The sequence below is a fragment of the Bos indicus x Bos taurus genome, chromosome 4 (genome assembly GCF_003369695.1).
Source record: "Bos indicus x Bos taurus breed Angus x Brahman F1 hybrid chromosome 4, Bos_hybrid_MaternalHap_v2.0, whole genome shotgun sequence".
NCBI classification, from domain to species: Eukaryota; Metazoa; Chordata; class Mammalia; order Artiodactyla; family Bovidae; genus Bos; species Bos indicus x Bos taurus.
The window spans coordinates 16,872,685-16,888,396 of NC_040079.1; the positions used below are offsets into that span (position 1 = coordinate 16,872,685).

At 36.6% G+C, this 15,712-nt stretch overlaps 1 protein-coding gene across 8 annotated transcripts in view; it reads right to left on the reverse strand.

Annotated features, from left to right (window-relative positions):
- Positions 1-15,712, reverse strand: part of LOC113891147 (putative RNA-binding protein Luc7-like 2) — a 56,455-nt gene that overhangs the window by 34,489 nt on the left and 6,254 nt on the right. For 3 of the 8 annotated variants that reach the window (XM_027538863.1, XM_027538869.1, XM_027538866.1), the window contains exon 2: positions 7,055-7,149. In XM_027538863.1, coding sequence (XP_027394664.1) covers positions 7,055-7,149 — 95 coding nt within the window. Of the gene's footprint in view, positions 1-7,054; positions 8,791-11,499; positions 15,677-15,712 lie in introns of those variants that run through there. The other 5 variants (XM_027538868.1, XM_027538862.1, XM_027538864.1 and 2 more) reach the window with 5 other exon arrangements.

Consider the following 15,712-nt stretch of genomic DNA (forward strand, 5'->3'; position numbering starts at 1 on the left):
GTGAAAGTGAAGTCGCTCAGTCGTGTCCGACCCTCAGCGACCCCATGGACTGCAGCCTACCAGGCTCCTTCGTCCATAGGATTTTCCAGGCAAGAGTACTGGAGTGGGGTGCCGTTGCCTTCTCTGTGAAGTGTGGCAGTAAAGATCAAATTATTCACTGGGAAGCTCTTAATGTGCCTCTGATTTCCTAGGCATCAAATGTATTTTTAGTGTAAGGCATTCTCTAGAACTGCTTGTTAAAGGAATTTTTGTAAGAAACCGAGACTAAAATACAAACAGCAAGTTTGATAATGTAAGAACATCTCAAAAGCCAATTCTGCTAAAAACCTGGGTTATCTGGCAGTTTCACAAATTGGGAAGCTCTAGAAACTGGGGGTCATAGAAATTAGGGGGAAAAAATTTCAAGCTAGTTATCTAGGCGTGTGTTTTATTTTGCTTTCCTTCTTTTCTTTTTTTATTTTAGCCATGCCACGAGAGCTTAAGGGACATCTCAGTTCCTTGACCAGGGACTGAATCCAGGCCATGGCAGTGAGAATGCTAAATCCTAACCACTAGATCACTAGGGAACCTAATGTTAAAAACACTTGCTTACCAGAGGGATGGTACGGGGAGGTAGGTGGGAGGAGGGTTCAAGATGGGGAACACGTGTACACCTGTGGTGGATTCACGTTGACGTATGGCAAAACCAATATAGTATTGTAAAGTAATTAGCCTCCAATTAAAATAAATAAATTTATATTAAAAAAACAAACACTTGCTTAAAAATCTTAAGTGTCTCAAAACAAACCCTTTCCAGAGAAAAGGTTATGAGTTTAAATTATCTACAGACTTTTTCATATATATGTAAAACCACTGCTGTCATGTTTTGGTAAGTAATCCAAAATCAAGATACACTCCTTATCCATTAGAAGGTAACACTTTTTCCCACAATAATTAATTTTTGAAACTTAAAGCTTGCTCTGAACAACACGTGTTCCATGTCCTACTTCTGGGTGATTGATTATTCATGTTAACACAAGGGAAGGACACCATTCTAGATGCTAGATACAGCACTGAAGGAAACGGGTCTGCTCTCACTATGAAATTTACATTCTACTTAGTGGCTGAGAAAATTTTGTGCAGGTTTATTTCTTATAATGCTTCTCTAAACTTTCATGGCTCCTTTAAATTTGTACTATCAAACACACTTCAGCAGTTGTAAAGTTCAGGTTTGGAGGTATTCAAGGAACTGACTTTAACCAGGTCTCAAGAGAGAAGCAGTAAAGGAGTTCTGATTAATAAAAATTTCATTTTGGATAAAACCCAGAACCTACTGGGGACACCATAAAATCGACTCAGGAATTTTGACAACCAATACTCCCATCCAATCACTTCAAAGAAGCAGATAAAATTTTACCTTATCCCTGTCCCTAAGTATTTCTCCTGGAGTCCAAAGACAAGTGGGCCTTAGGAAGCATCACTATGAACAAAGCTGGTGGAAGTGATGGAATTCCAGCTGAGCTATTTCAAGTCCTACAACATGCTGCTGTTAAAGTGCTGCACTCAATATGCCAGCAAATTTGGAAGACTCAGCAGGGGCCACAAGACTGGAAAAGGTCAGTTTTCATTCCAATCCCAAAGACACTGTCAAAGAATGTTCAAACTATTGCACAATTGCACTCATCTCACATGCTAGCAAAGTAATGCTCAATATTCTCCAAGCCAGGCTTCAACAGAACGTGAGAACTTCCAGATGTTCAAGCTGGATTTAGAAAAGGCAGAGGAACCAGATATCAAATTGCCAACATCCACTGGATCATAGAAAAGGCAAGACAGTTCCAGAAAAACATCTATTTCTGCCTTATTGACTACACCAAAGGCTTTGACTATGTGGACCACGACAAACTGTGGAAAATTCTTCAAGAGATGGGAATACCAGACCACCTTACCTGCCTCCTGAGAAATCTGTATGCAGGTCAAGAAGCAACAGTCAGAACCAGACATGGAACAACAGAACTGGTTCCAAATTGGGACAGGAGTATGTCAAAGCTGTATAGGCACCCTGCTTATCTAACTTATATGCAGAGTACATTATGCAAATTGCCGGGCTGGATGAAGCACAAGCTGGAATAAAAGTTGCCAGGAGAAATATCAATAATCTCAGATATGCAGATGACACCACCTTTATGGCAGAAAGCAAAGAGGAACTAAAGAGCCTCTTGATGAAAAGTAAAAGAGAGTGAAAAAGTTGGCTTAAAACTCAACATTCAGAAAACAAAGATCATGGCATCTGGTACCATCACTTCATGGCAAATAGATGGGCAAACAATGGAAATAGTGACAGACTTTATTTCCTTGGGCTCCAAAATCACTGCAGATGGTGACTGCAGCCATGAAATTAAAAGACGCTTGCTTCTTGGAAGAAAAGTTATGACCAACCTAGACAACATATTAAAAGGCAGAGACATGACTTTGCTGTCAAAGGTCTGTCTAATCAAAGCTATGGTTTTTCCAGTAGTCATGTATGGACGTGGGAGTTGGACCATAAAGAAAGCCGAGCCCTGAAGAAGGGATACTTTTGAACTGTGGTGTTGGAGAAGACTCTTGAGAGTCCCTTGGACTGCAAGGAAATCAAACCAGTCAATCCTAAAGTTAATCAGTCCAAATACTCATTGGAAGGACTGATGCTGAAGCTCCAGTACCTGGCCACCCAATGCAAAGAACTGACTCACTGAAAAAGACCCTGATGCTGGGAAAGATTGAAGGCAGGAAGAGAAGGGGATGACAGAGGATGAGATGTTTGGATGGCATCATTGACATGAGTCTGAGCAAGTTCTGGGAGTTGGTGATGGACAGGGAATCCTGGCGTGCTGCAGTCCATGGGGTTGCAAAGAGTCAGACACGACTGAGCAACTGAACTGAAGTATTTCTCAAGATCAGCTCTTTACAAACATAAAACATTAAAGAAGTATTTGGATTAAAATAACTCTAAGATTCCCACGTGGCATAATATACCATGATTATTTGTGAGACATCTGACAAAGACAATTTCCCTGAATCTTAATTTTTCTATCTATATAAAATGATGGCCTTAAGCTAGAAGACATGATGGCCTGTCAACACTAAAATTATCCTATGATGAAGTCTGTAAGAAAATTAATAGTGGCCATTTTTGAATTTAGGATAAATGTATTATGAGTATACATCCCCATCCCTGCAGATCTTAATTTCAATCTCTGATGCCGCCTGCTTCCGATTTAATGCCTTCTGTAAATTACTACTATTACATACCTTTTCCCCAGGTTCCTAAGAACTAGATGCAAAGATTTTTTTAAGCATTTCAATATCCTTATCTTTCCTTAGGGAATATATGAACCAGAAATAATGTGGTTTATTCTGGTGGAGGGAGGGAGCAGGGGGAGATGACAACTCTTAGGCTTTTTGTTTTGCCTAAATCTGAAAGGGGGTGCTGTCTACTTTATGCATGCTAAATATAAGGAGACAACTAAATGGACCAAAGGATGAAAAGAGTGGGACAAACAAAAAGTTCTAGATGAATAGGAAAATAATCCAAGCTTTTGAATTAGAAGGAAATGGCAATCCACTCCAATATCCTTGCCTGGGAAATCCCATGGACAGAGGAGCCTGGCGGGCTACAGCACACGGGTCACATGGACTTAAGCGACTAAACAAACAACTGTATTTGTGTGTGTGTGTGTGTGTGTGTGTGTGTGTGTGCGTAAACACTGTGTGCGTGTAAAACACTGAATCTGTCTGCTGTATACCTGAAATACAACTTTGTAAACCAACTATACTCCAAAAAAAAAAAAAAAGGTTATACCAAAGTACCAGACTAAAGAAAGGTACAATGCTACAGGGCCATTTTCATCAAAGTGAATTTCAAAAATATTCCAATTTGTCAGTTATGAGTATGTTTTCAGAAACCATACCCTTTCTCTCCAAGTACTCAGTATAAAGTTCAACCTTTTTACAATAATAATAAAGAAAAGCCAAAGAATATATTTTTGGGTTATCTTCTGCTAAATAATCTAGAACACTGATGAGTCATATTCTCTTGGAAGTGACAGATCTGAGGAACAAGGTCTGGAAAACTTAAGGGCAACTTTTAGTTATAAAAAAGACAAAAAGCACTATAAAATCAATAATTACAATTTGGTTCTTTTCATCTGTGATCTAACAGGTCAAAAAAATATTTTCAACATACAGAGGTGTGAACTATTAGATTCTGTGCCAGAAAAGCATTAGCCCTACAGAGACTGGTTGCTCAAGAAGTCAGAGCTCTGTAGGTAAAAACCACACGCACACAGGATAAACTGCTATGCTACTGCTAAGTCACTTCAGTCGTGTCCGACTCTGTGCGACCCCATAGACGGCAGCCCACCAGGCTTCCCCGTCCCTGGGATTCTCCAGGCAAGAACACTGGAGTGGGTTGCCATTTCCTTCTCCAATGCAGGAAAGTGAAAAGAGAAAGTGAAGTCGCTCAGTCGTGTCCGACTCTTTTCGACCCCATAGACTGCAGCCCACCAGGCTCCTCCGTCCATGGGATTTTCCAAGCAAGAGTACTGGAGTGGGGTGCCACTGCCTTCTCCAAAAACTGCTATAAACAGCCCTTTTTAGTATTACAGTAAGCGTCATGAGACAGTCACTCATGGGTGGTTTCAGGTTCTCAAGTTCATCACTCTAGACAACCTTGGACTCTTACAAAATTCTAGAGCCAGCCCTGAAAATTTTGCTTCAGAGGCTCATAAGGACTTAACTTCATCCTTACATAAATGACAATCTCTTGCCTATTAAGCTGACATAAAGAAGATAGGTCTCATATAGAATTTCTCTAACAAGTGCCTTTCAAAGGTCATTTGCTATTTTTCATGTGATCCAAAACACCAATTTTAAGCCTCACTGTAAGAAAAATGTTACAAATTAAAACAGTATTTTTCTATCATCAATTTTAAGATGCATACTACAGAAACACTGAAATTTGAAAAAATGTGCTTCTTACAAATCCACCAGCAAGAATTTTACAATGAAAGTCTAAGACCAACATGATGAAGGATTAAGTATTACCTACAGAGTAAATAAAACTAGAGTGAATAAAACTAGACCTCAGAAAATTTGGCTTTGGTCCCAGTTTTACTTTAAATCAACAGAACTGAATAATTTTTAATAAATCACTTTACTATCATTAAGGCTAACTATGGAACATATACTCAACAAATTGTTTTACCCAACAGAGAAATAAATGAGTGTAACTGAATTATATAATTATAAAATGCAAAAGCACAACTGTGATGTCAGATTTTTAAAATTATTATTAAATGCCATAACTGAAGAATGTAATAATATGTCAAAGTCTTGCTCTTGCTGGTTTTAAAGTACCAAAAACTGAAATCCTGCCACTTATCAACTAATCTTGTTCTCAAAATTCATTTGAAGTGATAATTTATCCATTAAGTATCATTAAGAGTTAAACAGTAAATGTGAAGAATCAAATAATACCACAGATAACTACAGATAATATAGATTTCAATATTACAGCAGAGCAGAATATTTTAATTATGCAAATTCTAAAGAGTAGATATGAGGGTCTAACAGAGATATCTGTCACAGTCCTAATTCAAGCCCTGAGAAACCGGTATGCTTGTCTTGTAATATATTGATACTTAAAAAATAAATTTAAGTATTTATATATTTTTTTAAATGTTAGCACTTCTATTAACTTATATAACACAGTTTCAATGGTCTTTCCTATTGGAAAAAGACAAGTGTAGTAGTGTTAGTCACTCAGTCATGTATGCCTCTTTGGGTCCCCATGGACTATAGCCCACCAGGCTCCTCTGTCCATGGGATTCTCCAGGCAAGAATACTGGAAAGGACTGCCATTCCCTTCAGAGGACCTTCCTGACTCAGGGATAGAACTCAGGTCTCCTGCATTGCAGGCAGATTCTTTACCATTTGAGCTACAGGGAAGACCAAATACTGGAGTGGGTAGCCTTTCCCTTCTCCAGCAGATCTTCCTGACCCAGGAATCAAACTGGGTCTCTCGAACCACAGGTGGATTCTTTACCAACTGAGCTATCAGGGAAGCCCCCAAAAGACAGGTGCTTTTTTAAATCAAAAATGCCTGGATACCTATACATTTGGGGTATTCTACTCCTATCAAAAAGACACTACTCGTCAAGACTCCACACTTCCACTACAGGGAACGTGGGTCTCATCCCTCGTCAGGGAACTAACATCCCACATCCTATGGCAGAAGAAACCATTCACTTAGACATTTTTAATTAAGGGACCTCACTGCTTCTTCAAATGAAGTATGAAATCCTTTCATTTTAGAAAAATGACAAAATCAGCTAAATATTTAGCTCTACCAGCCCTCCTGTGCTATCCGGGTGACCAGGAGCTCTTGAAAGTATCATTTCAATCAAATCCAAAACCCAGGTAACAAAATCCTTTGTTCTACAGATCCATGATCATGTGATTTATCCATCAAATTAAAAATTATAATACTTTAAGATAAACTAACATCACTAGATGTAGAATATAAATTAAGTGAGCTTTATGTATTATCAGGAGTAAGCAATATAAGTGAGTTTTAACCAACAACACTACTCACAAACTTTACTGTGAATTAAGTAATTACCAATATATTGCTTCACAATAATGTCTACAAATGTGCAGAAATCTTAATGAAAATGTAAACTGTTTTGGATAAAAGTCTCCTATGCTCAACACTGAAGCAAATAATTTAAAAAATCATTTACATTATTTCTAAACTAAAAATGTAACTGATGTATTATAACTGTCTCTTTGTTCCAAATAAATGCTCTAAAGAATGGAAAATATTATAAAGTAAAATAGCAATAATTTCTGTGAGGAATCCCATTATTGCAGACCTAAATAATCAACCTGAATATAATAGATGTAAATTGCTCTGCTAACAAGTGTTTTTAAAAAAAATCACTGCAGAGTAATTTGACACAAAACTAAGACGTTATCAAGTAGTTTGTTTTTGTAGTATACCAACAATAAAATAATAGATTTAATAAACACATACAGTTCCAGACAGGACATCATGGGGGCAACAGTTGAGAAGGTGACTCTTGCACACTCTGTCATCACTGAATTTGATTCGTTGACGAGTAGTATCTCCTGTAATAGAGGAAAGTTAATGACATTCAAGGTTAGACATTTAGAAAATATGTATTTTCTGAGAGCCCTACTAACACTAGCTTTTTATGTGTGGCTATACACACACATTTATAAATCACCTCAAGAGGGGTTAGTTCATATAATATCCTACAGAAAAACTATTTTAGACAACATGCAGTTGCAGTACATGTACTGCACATGTAATTCAAACAGTCAAAGTGGGAAAGCAATGCATTCTGTTAAATAGAGTACTTCAGAAAAGCACAGGATTTAGAGCAGGAATGGACCTTAAAGATTATTGAGTCCAACTCCTTCATACTGTAGATGAGAAAACTGAGGACCCAAGAGGTTAAACGACTTGCAGCAGACCCACTAGGAGAATTTCTATTGGTATACGATGTTCCCTACATTGACACTAAGCACTATTCATTCTGTAATTATTTACATTAATTGAAAAACATAAAAAGTAATCTTGCAAACATTGCATACACACTGCGAATCCCCACTGAACCCCAGACGCCATTTCTTCCACTATTTTGTTCCAGCTGAAGTGTCTCCCTTTTGCTGCTGGGAGGAGTTAGAGAGGGTAGAATGACGTGTTTAAGAGTGTACAAACCTGGAAGAAGGACTTACACACCAGTCAAACAAAGGCACACTGCCTAAGTGAAACATTTAACTTAATGGCTCCAAAGGTCCCATATCTCCAAGTTTTAGGTAGTCTGTGCTATAAATGGCCAAACTGGGTCCATTTAAATTTATTCTGTCTTCACTTAACACAATACACCTCCTAGGCAACAGAAGCTTCCAACCTGCTAGTCAAATAGGCCTATCTACTCAAAACTTGAAAGAATATAAGAAAAAGAAAGTTAACTATCTCTAATAACAAAAAAAAATAGATGTTAGTTAGATTTTTTTTTTGCTTCAAATCTCTTTGGGAGGGGGGAATTCTTAAGGATGGTTTCCTCTAAGGAGACTGATTAAGCCCTAAGAAATCAAAGTGTTTTATTTTTAGCCTTAAATTGACATAGTCATTGATGAATGAAAACCTACTGGTGAATTACTGAAGCAAGAACTGTTGGTACCAAAACAGACTGTAAATAACACTGTACTAAAACTTTCAAGGAAGAGATTCAATTGTTTAATTTGTTTTTGACATGTGAGTAACAAAAAAGGTTAAAACTTTACCCCTTTAACATGGTATTATTTTAAAGAGCTTAACTCAAAGTCAATTAAATACTATCATTTTTAGGCAGGGTAAGATTTTGTTCAGATTGTTTTAACTTGGTTCAAAAGACTTAAACAACATATTAATTTGCAATCATGGTTTATAAAACTTTAAGAACAGTAACTTTTGGCTAAAACAACAGCTTCAGAGCAGTTCAACAATAGGTTTTCTAGAGGCTAGTCTCTAGTTAATGTTATTTTTGACACCACAATTTGGAGTAATTCATTTAGTGTTCACGCCTGCTACTATAATAGAGGTTATTTTGATGGTCCTTTTTTCCTTTTAAACACAACTGCTTTTTGTTCCACATTTATTAACACATCTGAAAAGTTAGTGATAACTCACGGCTCGGCGAATGCGGGGCCTTTCTGACACTCCCTTGCAGATTGAAGTAGTCAGGCATAGATACATTGAACCTTTACAAATAAAACAAGGGGCCAGATTGTTCAGTTTGTATAGAATAGACTCTGCCAGCAATTTCAATACAGCATCTAGAAGTACATGTTCACTGTTAAGATTCTTGTATATGAAAACAAAAGTGAACAAAATCGGGGTGGGGGGGTGTTTTCTGTGTTTTAATATTGACTTAACAAGTATAAACCCTGGAGAAGAATAGGACTGATCATAGGTAAAAGTCCAAGGCTGGAGCTCTGTAAAGTGGTCCCTGGGCCAACTGGGGTTTTAGGAAAAAAAATTTTTATAAAGCGTATTTCATACTGATCAGGGCCCTAAGCTCATGTCAGAATGGTACTCTGATGAGCTCACATCAGAATGGCAATGCCATTATTAGAGGTTTTTTGCTTCCTCACATGTAAGAAAAAATATTTTACCTTTAAGGTAAGAAATTAAAAAAACAATTTTTTGAAGAGGAGAAAATCATATATTCTACAAGTCCCCTGCCACAATTATCTAAGCTTTTCAGTAATGCAACAGCAGTATCGTTCCAGTGCTTTGTCAAACTAATGGCTCAAGAATACTATAAGCCAGGCTTCAGAGTAAAATTAAGATTTTAGAAGTTTTACTAGTTGAGCATTTTGTAAGAAATCACAACATAAACCTAATATTAACATATGTGCCTTGAAGATACTGCCATCAGATAAAATGTAAACAGTTTCAAATATGAATTAAACAAAATCATCCCCAATGAGTGTGGGGATACTAAAAAAAGCATCCGTTTCTATCAACATCAAAAAGTATTTTTAATTAATTCTTCACTGCATATAAACGTCTGCTCTATTTGATAACTGCAGCAAACACAATAAACACAGTTATCAAACATCAGCCTGCACAGTAAAGAAATCTTTATAAACAAAGAAATAATAAAATTCCTAATAATCTGAGATACAGAAATGAAAAGGATTAGCAACTGAGTATCTGTCTATTGGTATTTTTAAAATTTTACTTCAGAGACCTTAAGGTTAACATTTTAAAATAATTTGGCTATATTACCATGTAGTATTTAATAAGTTTATTTGGGCTTATACCATGAAAGTATCATCTGACTAATCAAAGAATTTTAAAATAAAAATACTAGTAATTTTGATTTCTGTCAATATATCTGGCCCAAACCATGTTTTTCAAAAGAAACTAGGTAAAACAGCACCCACTGAAAAACAAAGGTGGGGAGAGGGGCTGTAATTAATAAGAAACAAATATGAACCAAATGTCCTTACAATACAAGAAATTATTTTATTAATCAAATGTACTTCAAATGTACTTTATGTTTGGGGTTTCTGGGTATGTACTCACTATTAAAATAACCTAAGTTAAACAATTGTCCTGTTATACTAATACTGGATCCAAATCAAAGAATCAAGCCGACTCCTGAAGATATCCTCTGTGCCAGCCAATGGGATTACAAAGAGGCATTTAATTAAGACAAGCTCTCTACCCTCAAGGAGCCCATCACTTTCCTAGAGAAGAGAGGGTATTTAAATACAGTAACAACAAAAGGGGGCATGATCCAAGTGCCAAATGAATGTCTAAAATGGATGGAATACTATTAAATAGTAGTACTTCAGGATTTCTAAGACTAGAATGACCACAAGGACTGAAGAGGTTAGAGGAAGCTTCGTGTAATACATAGAAGCCATTATTTGAAGGAAAGATAGGACTTAGACCAAAGGAATGGGGAGAGAAGAGCATTCCAAATTGGCATACCATCTTTGACAAAGCTTAGGAAGGCAGGAAGGTTTGGGAAACAGTACATAAATCTATCTTATCTGGATTTGGCAAGTGGTTTCATGTAGGGGAATAGCAAAGTTGAGGCAAGAATATTTTTAGGGTAAAATCTGGTTTCTTTAATTTCTTCCCCCAGATTTTAAATGTGTCAACAAAGGAAAAGCTTAAAAATAATGAGGCAGAGATTAGATCAAGTCAACACAATTTACAACAAAATGCCCTACCCATAAAAACATGGCAGACTCTCTTCTCTATAACCTCCACAATACTAATTAATTAGGCTTTGTAGATAACTATAATGGTAAGGATTGAGATTAAAACCTTGATTTAGAACTGTGAAAGGAAAAGTATTCTTCATTTGAAAGGAAGCCCCAAAATTTCTATTTTTTCTACCAAACAACTAACTTCAGAGTAACCTCGCTCTGTTCTTCAACCCCCTCAAGGGCTTCATGAATCCTAACCTATATTTAGGAACACCTGAGTCACGGGTGTACAATAAAAACTAGAATGCACATTGTTCCTCTTAAACAACGTTCCTCAGTAACATTAACGGAACCTGAGGTGCTACCAAAGCAGCTTCATTCAGGGAATATGGACAGGTCACTCTAAAAAGGCGACTTCTGTCCAAACTACTCAAAAACTGCTATTCTCAAAATCTCCTTCAATCTGTAGGGAGAAAAAGCTAGGCCCACTGTAAATCCCAACACTGCCACTGTATGGTCCTGCCTCTTCTGAAACAGACTTGTATTCAAACTGCAGTAGCAACACTTATAATTTTAGCCTATATGATATCTAACATCATTTTACACGGTGCATGCTATTTCCCCAATATCCACCCCCTCCCTTCGAGTGCCAACCACCCTCTCCCCCCCATACAAACAATAAATCAAATCAATTTTCATAGATTTAGGTGCTATTTTAAAAACATCAAAATTTTACTTTACCCATTCTCTCCGATGCTCCCTGTATTTTTTTAAGCTGTGAGTGGATGACCATGCTATGTGATCAACAACTGTGAAGGCTAAGCAAAAGTGAACTGAGTTTAGTATTGTAATTTCAAAAGAACCTTAAAGTTTGTAATATTTGACATATATAATGGTATGCAGAATCCTTATTTTACTGCATTTTATCAGGCATTAATGGCAAGCAATTTATAAAAACAACTAATTAGTATTTCTTTTGTACAGAATTAGCTTAAAGCTTAGCTTAGAGAAAACAGAGAGGGAAAAACTCAACAGCACACAAAGCAAACAGAAGCATCGTAGTTTATAAACGGGGCCAAGAGGGGAAAAGCTCTCCCACGTTCTCTGATGTGACAATCAAATCCCTCCCCTCCCCACAGGTATACTTGTTGGGGCCATGTGTCACTGTTGGCTGGAGCAGGGTAGGCTTACTCCCTCTGAAATAATTTCCATACTCTTTCAGTGAAAGAAAAGCCAGAGCTAGAAAAAGCAGTGAATAATCTTTAAGTTTCTTTAAGCTTAAAGTTTCTTATTTCCCTGTGCCCTCATATCTTCAAATATCTCACCTTCTTATTACCATTTCTTACAACATAAGCTATGAGTCCATAGAATGTGGAAACTATATAAACACCAATTTCTAATCTAGTACAGAGTGGGAAGAGACCTGTCCTGTACTGGCAAACACTCATCTTCATATCTTTTCGTGAAACTCTTAGGTCTTATTGTGGAACCAAGATAACAGCTACTGCTGCACAGTAACTATTATAGTAAAGAACAAATCTGATCATTTTTACAGCTTTCTGCAACAGTCTCACCAACCCCTAACTTCTCCCACCTACCTTTGTTGTTCCTTTAGCCTGAAGCTCATCTACAGCCTAAATTTAGCCTAAAGCTCACCTATAAGGATCCTTTTAAAATAATCTTCAAAGAAAAAACTCATTACTCCATTTACCTTGTTAATAAATACACTCAGTTTAATTCATCATATATTTATACAGTACAAAGTATAAGTTCATTTTACGAAAGCATTCACTGCCATGTCTTAAAATAATGATTATTGATGCTTTGAAAATATTTAATATGACCTGGTACATATGAAACTTTCCAGGAACATATTTATTATATAAGGAAAGAAAAAATACTCAAGTCAAATATGGCAGCAGGAAAAACTAATGAGGGCATTTTCCCTTCCAAATGAAATATCAAGTCATTTCTTTCTAACAGAACTTAGGAAATCATCCTGAGTACTAGTAGAGGCTTTCCTTTCCTCTAGAAAAATCCAAAAAAATTAGGGTATTACAAGGCTAGCCCTCTTAATTCTTTCATATGGTCCTATAGGTTTATCATCACAAATCGGTACTTGTATCACCCCCACCATCATATTCCCCATGACAAGCCCATTTTTAAAATGCAATGCCTACTGCAGAAGGAATTTCCAAGAAAGTTCGTTCTTGCTGAATATCAGAGATAAATAATGCTAAAATAATTTTTCAAATTTTCCAGTCTATTTGTCTGTGAAAATCCATATCAAAAAAATTATAAGGAATGAAACAGAGAAACAGCCTTGTAGCAAGAGAAAAAGCTTACTCAGAGTCTTTAAGAGCTAACAGAATGGTAAAAGAAACGTTCAAAAATAAATACTAAAGTAGCTGCATTCCAAGAATCCTATTCCACCCCTTGCCACAACCCTATTTTCTCTCATTATAAAGCAGTCTTGGCCACTGGCAGGGGTCAGTGCCATCACATTTCCGCCAGGGGATATATGCTTTAGGAAATCAACATGTCGCTCCTCTTAGATTTAAGGCACACATTAGAAGTGTGTCTTGAATAAATAGTTATCCACAAATGTAGTCCTAAAAGTGGATTACATATACTTTGTTTTATGGTATATGCCATTAAGCGAAGTCAATTATTAAAAAGTTGTAGCCTGCTAAATTTTATATTTTGATGCTTACTTACAGAGCTGCAATTCTGATACAATAATACTCATACTCTGGATATCTGGTGCCTTCTATCATCCACAATGTTTTATACACAAAATTAGAAGTAACAAAAGCTATCTCTGGCTATGAAAAAATAGCTGAAAAGAGCAGAAGAAAAAGTATTTGGCAGATCTGTCTATTAATGAGGCAAGTTTTCAATGGTTGGTGATTGCTATAAAAGCTAAGCAGAGCCTCCCCAAATCTAAAACAAAGTAAAGAAACAAAAATGGAAAGAAATGAGAATATCAAAGGACAGAGGTGACAGACAACTCAATGATAAAGGAATTTAAAATGAAAAAACAGATTAGCATGAAGAAGGAGACTGAGCCTTATAAGTACTGAAACAACACAGAGGAAAATCCACTGACATATTCACAAAAAATGCCTTTGGGGGAAAGGACTAAAACTGTGAAGGAGAACCTAAGAGACTTCATTTGTAACACTTAAAAAAATTTTTTTTAACTTAAGGGAAACTTACAAAACATTTGTTCAGTCTTAGAGGTGTTTGGCGGTCTTTTATATTTATTAACATTTTTTCAAAATTAGGTATCTATATATGTAATCAGCATACAGAATTTATCACTTACTATACATCTTCACTCCCTACTAGACTTTCAGTCCATCTAGGGTCAGAGTCTTATGTTACTACTTTATTGCAGAGTCAAATGACAAAAGCAGCAAATATGTCCATAATCTCTAAGAAAAATAAAGCAAGAAAAATCTGAAGCAAGCCAGCAACCTAGAGATATTCAGGTTCTAGTCGCACCAACAATTACTACATCCTAAAACATTTCAGCCAGTATCAGAATACCGTGTCTGGGAAAGTATTCCCTGTAATACTATGAGGCATATTAAATCATTTATTCTCACACCATAATTTCTCAAAATACATGGTTTCTAAAATCTGAGGTGAATCAACTGTTTTCCTTAGCCTGCCCATAATGCAGAATCACAGCACTTCTCCCGTTTCTAGTCCATGAGTTTTCTTTGACAAACAACCAGCACCTTTTCACAATCCCACTGTGGAACAGGCTGGTGAAATCCTGCAGAGATACTGACCACCACAGCCCGGAACATTAATGGAGAGCTAAGATCAAGCTAAATAGGCAATTTCATCCTAGAAGGCTGAATGGACCTCTCTAGGGACTTCTATATCATTCCATCTTATGGGTGTGTATTTCTAAGGAAAAGTCATTTCTACTTAGGGGCTTAGATATGTACAGTTCAAACAGCTTTCCTTTCATGTAAGGAACTAGAACTGCATTTCCTAAAGTACGGAATTTGTACAAAAAGTGATTTTAGGTGTTATATAATTTCACCAGCATGACATTTTGAACACCAATCACTTGGTGGTGATTATTATATCATGATTAAGTCAAGAAAAAGTTCCCACTTACTGCCTAGTATGTGTTTAATTAATATGTCTAACGAGCTCTAATTTTTAGCACAGGTAAATGACAGCAGAATCTAGTTTTCTCTTATAACACCATGTTGTTTTCACTGTATTTATTTTTCTGGTGACGTAAGCTTTCACTTTAAAGTTACCTTAAATTTTCAGAAAGTGAGTTGACAATTAAAAATGTTAAAACAGGGTAAAAAATAGTAAAGTGATATGTGTGACTAACATTTGGAAAACATTTATCTAGAACAGGGTTTCTCAAACTTTTAATGTGCATCAGAGTCATGTGGAAGGCTTCTTAAAACACAAATTGCTTGCACCCAACCCCAGAACGTCTAATTTGGTAGGCCTGGAGTGGTAGGTCCAAGAATCTGTATTTCTAACAAGTTCCCAGGTGATGCTAAAGTTGATCAGGCACCACACTTTTGAGAAACACTGATCTAGAACAATGGTCAGCATGCTTTTTCTTAAAGGGCCAGAGGGCAAATACTTTAAACTTACCAGCTATATATCTCGGCTGCAAAGCAAAGTAGCCATAGACCATACATACACAAATGGGCACAACTATGTTCCAACAAAACTTACAAAAAGCGAGTGGGCCGTCGTGCCAACCCCGATCTAAAACACACCCTCAAGAGACAGAGAAGAGTATCATGTATAACACAGCAGTAGGACAGAATATAGGAGCCACCAAACAGCAAGGTACGTATACTATAGACACTATCCATCAATATCTAACCAATTTTATTGAAAGGAAAAGTTTTGTAAAGTTTAACTCTGAAAGAAAAAACTGATGTCTGCAGAAAACTGAGGT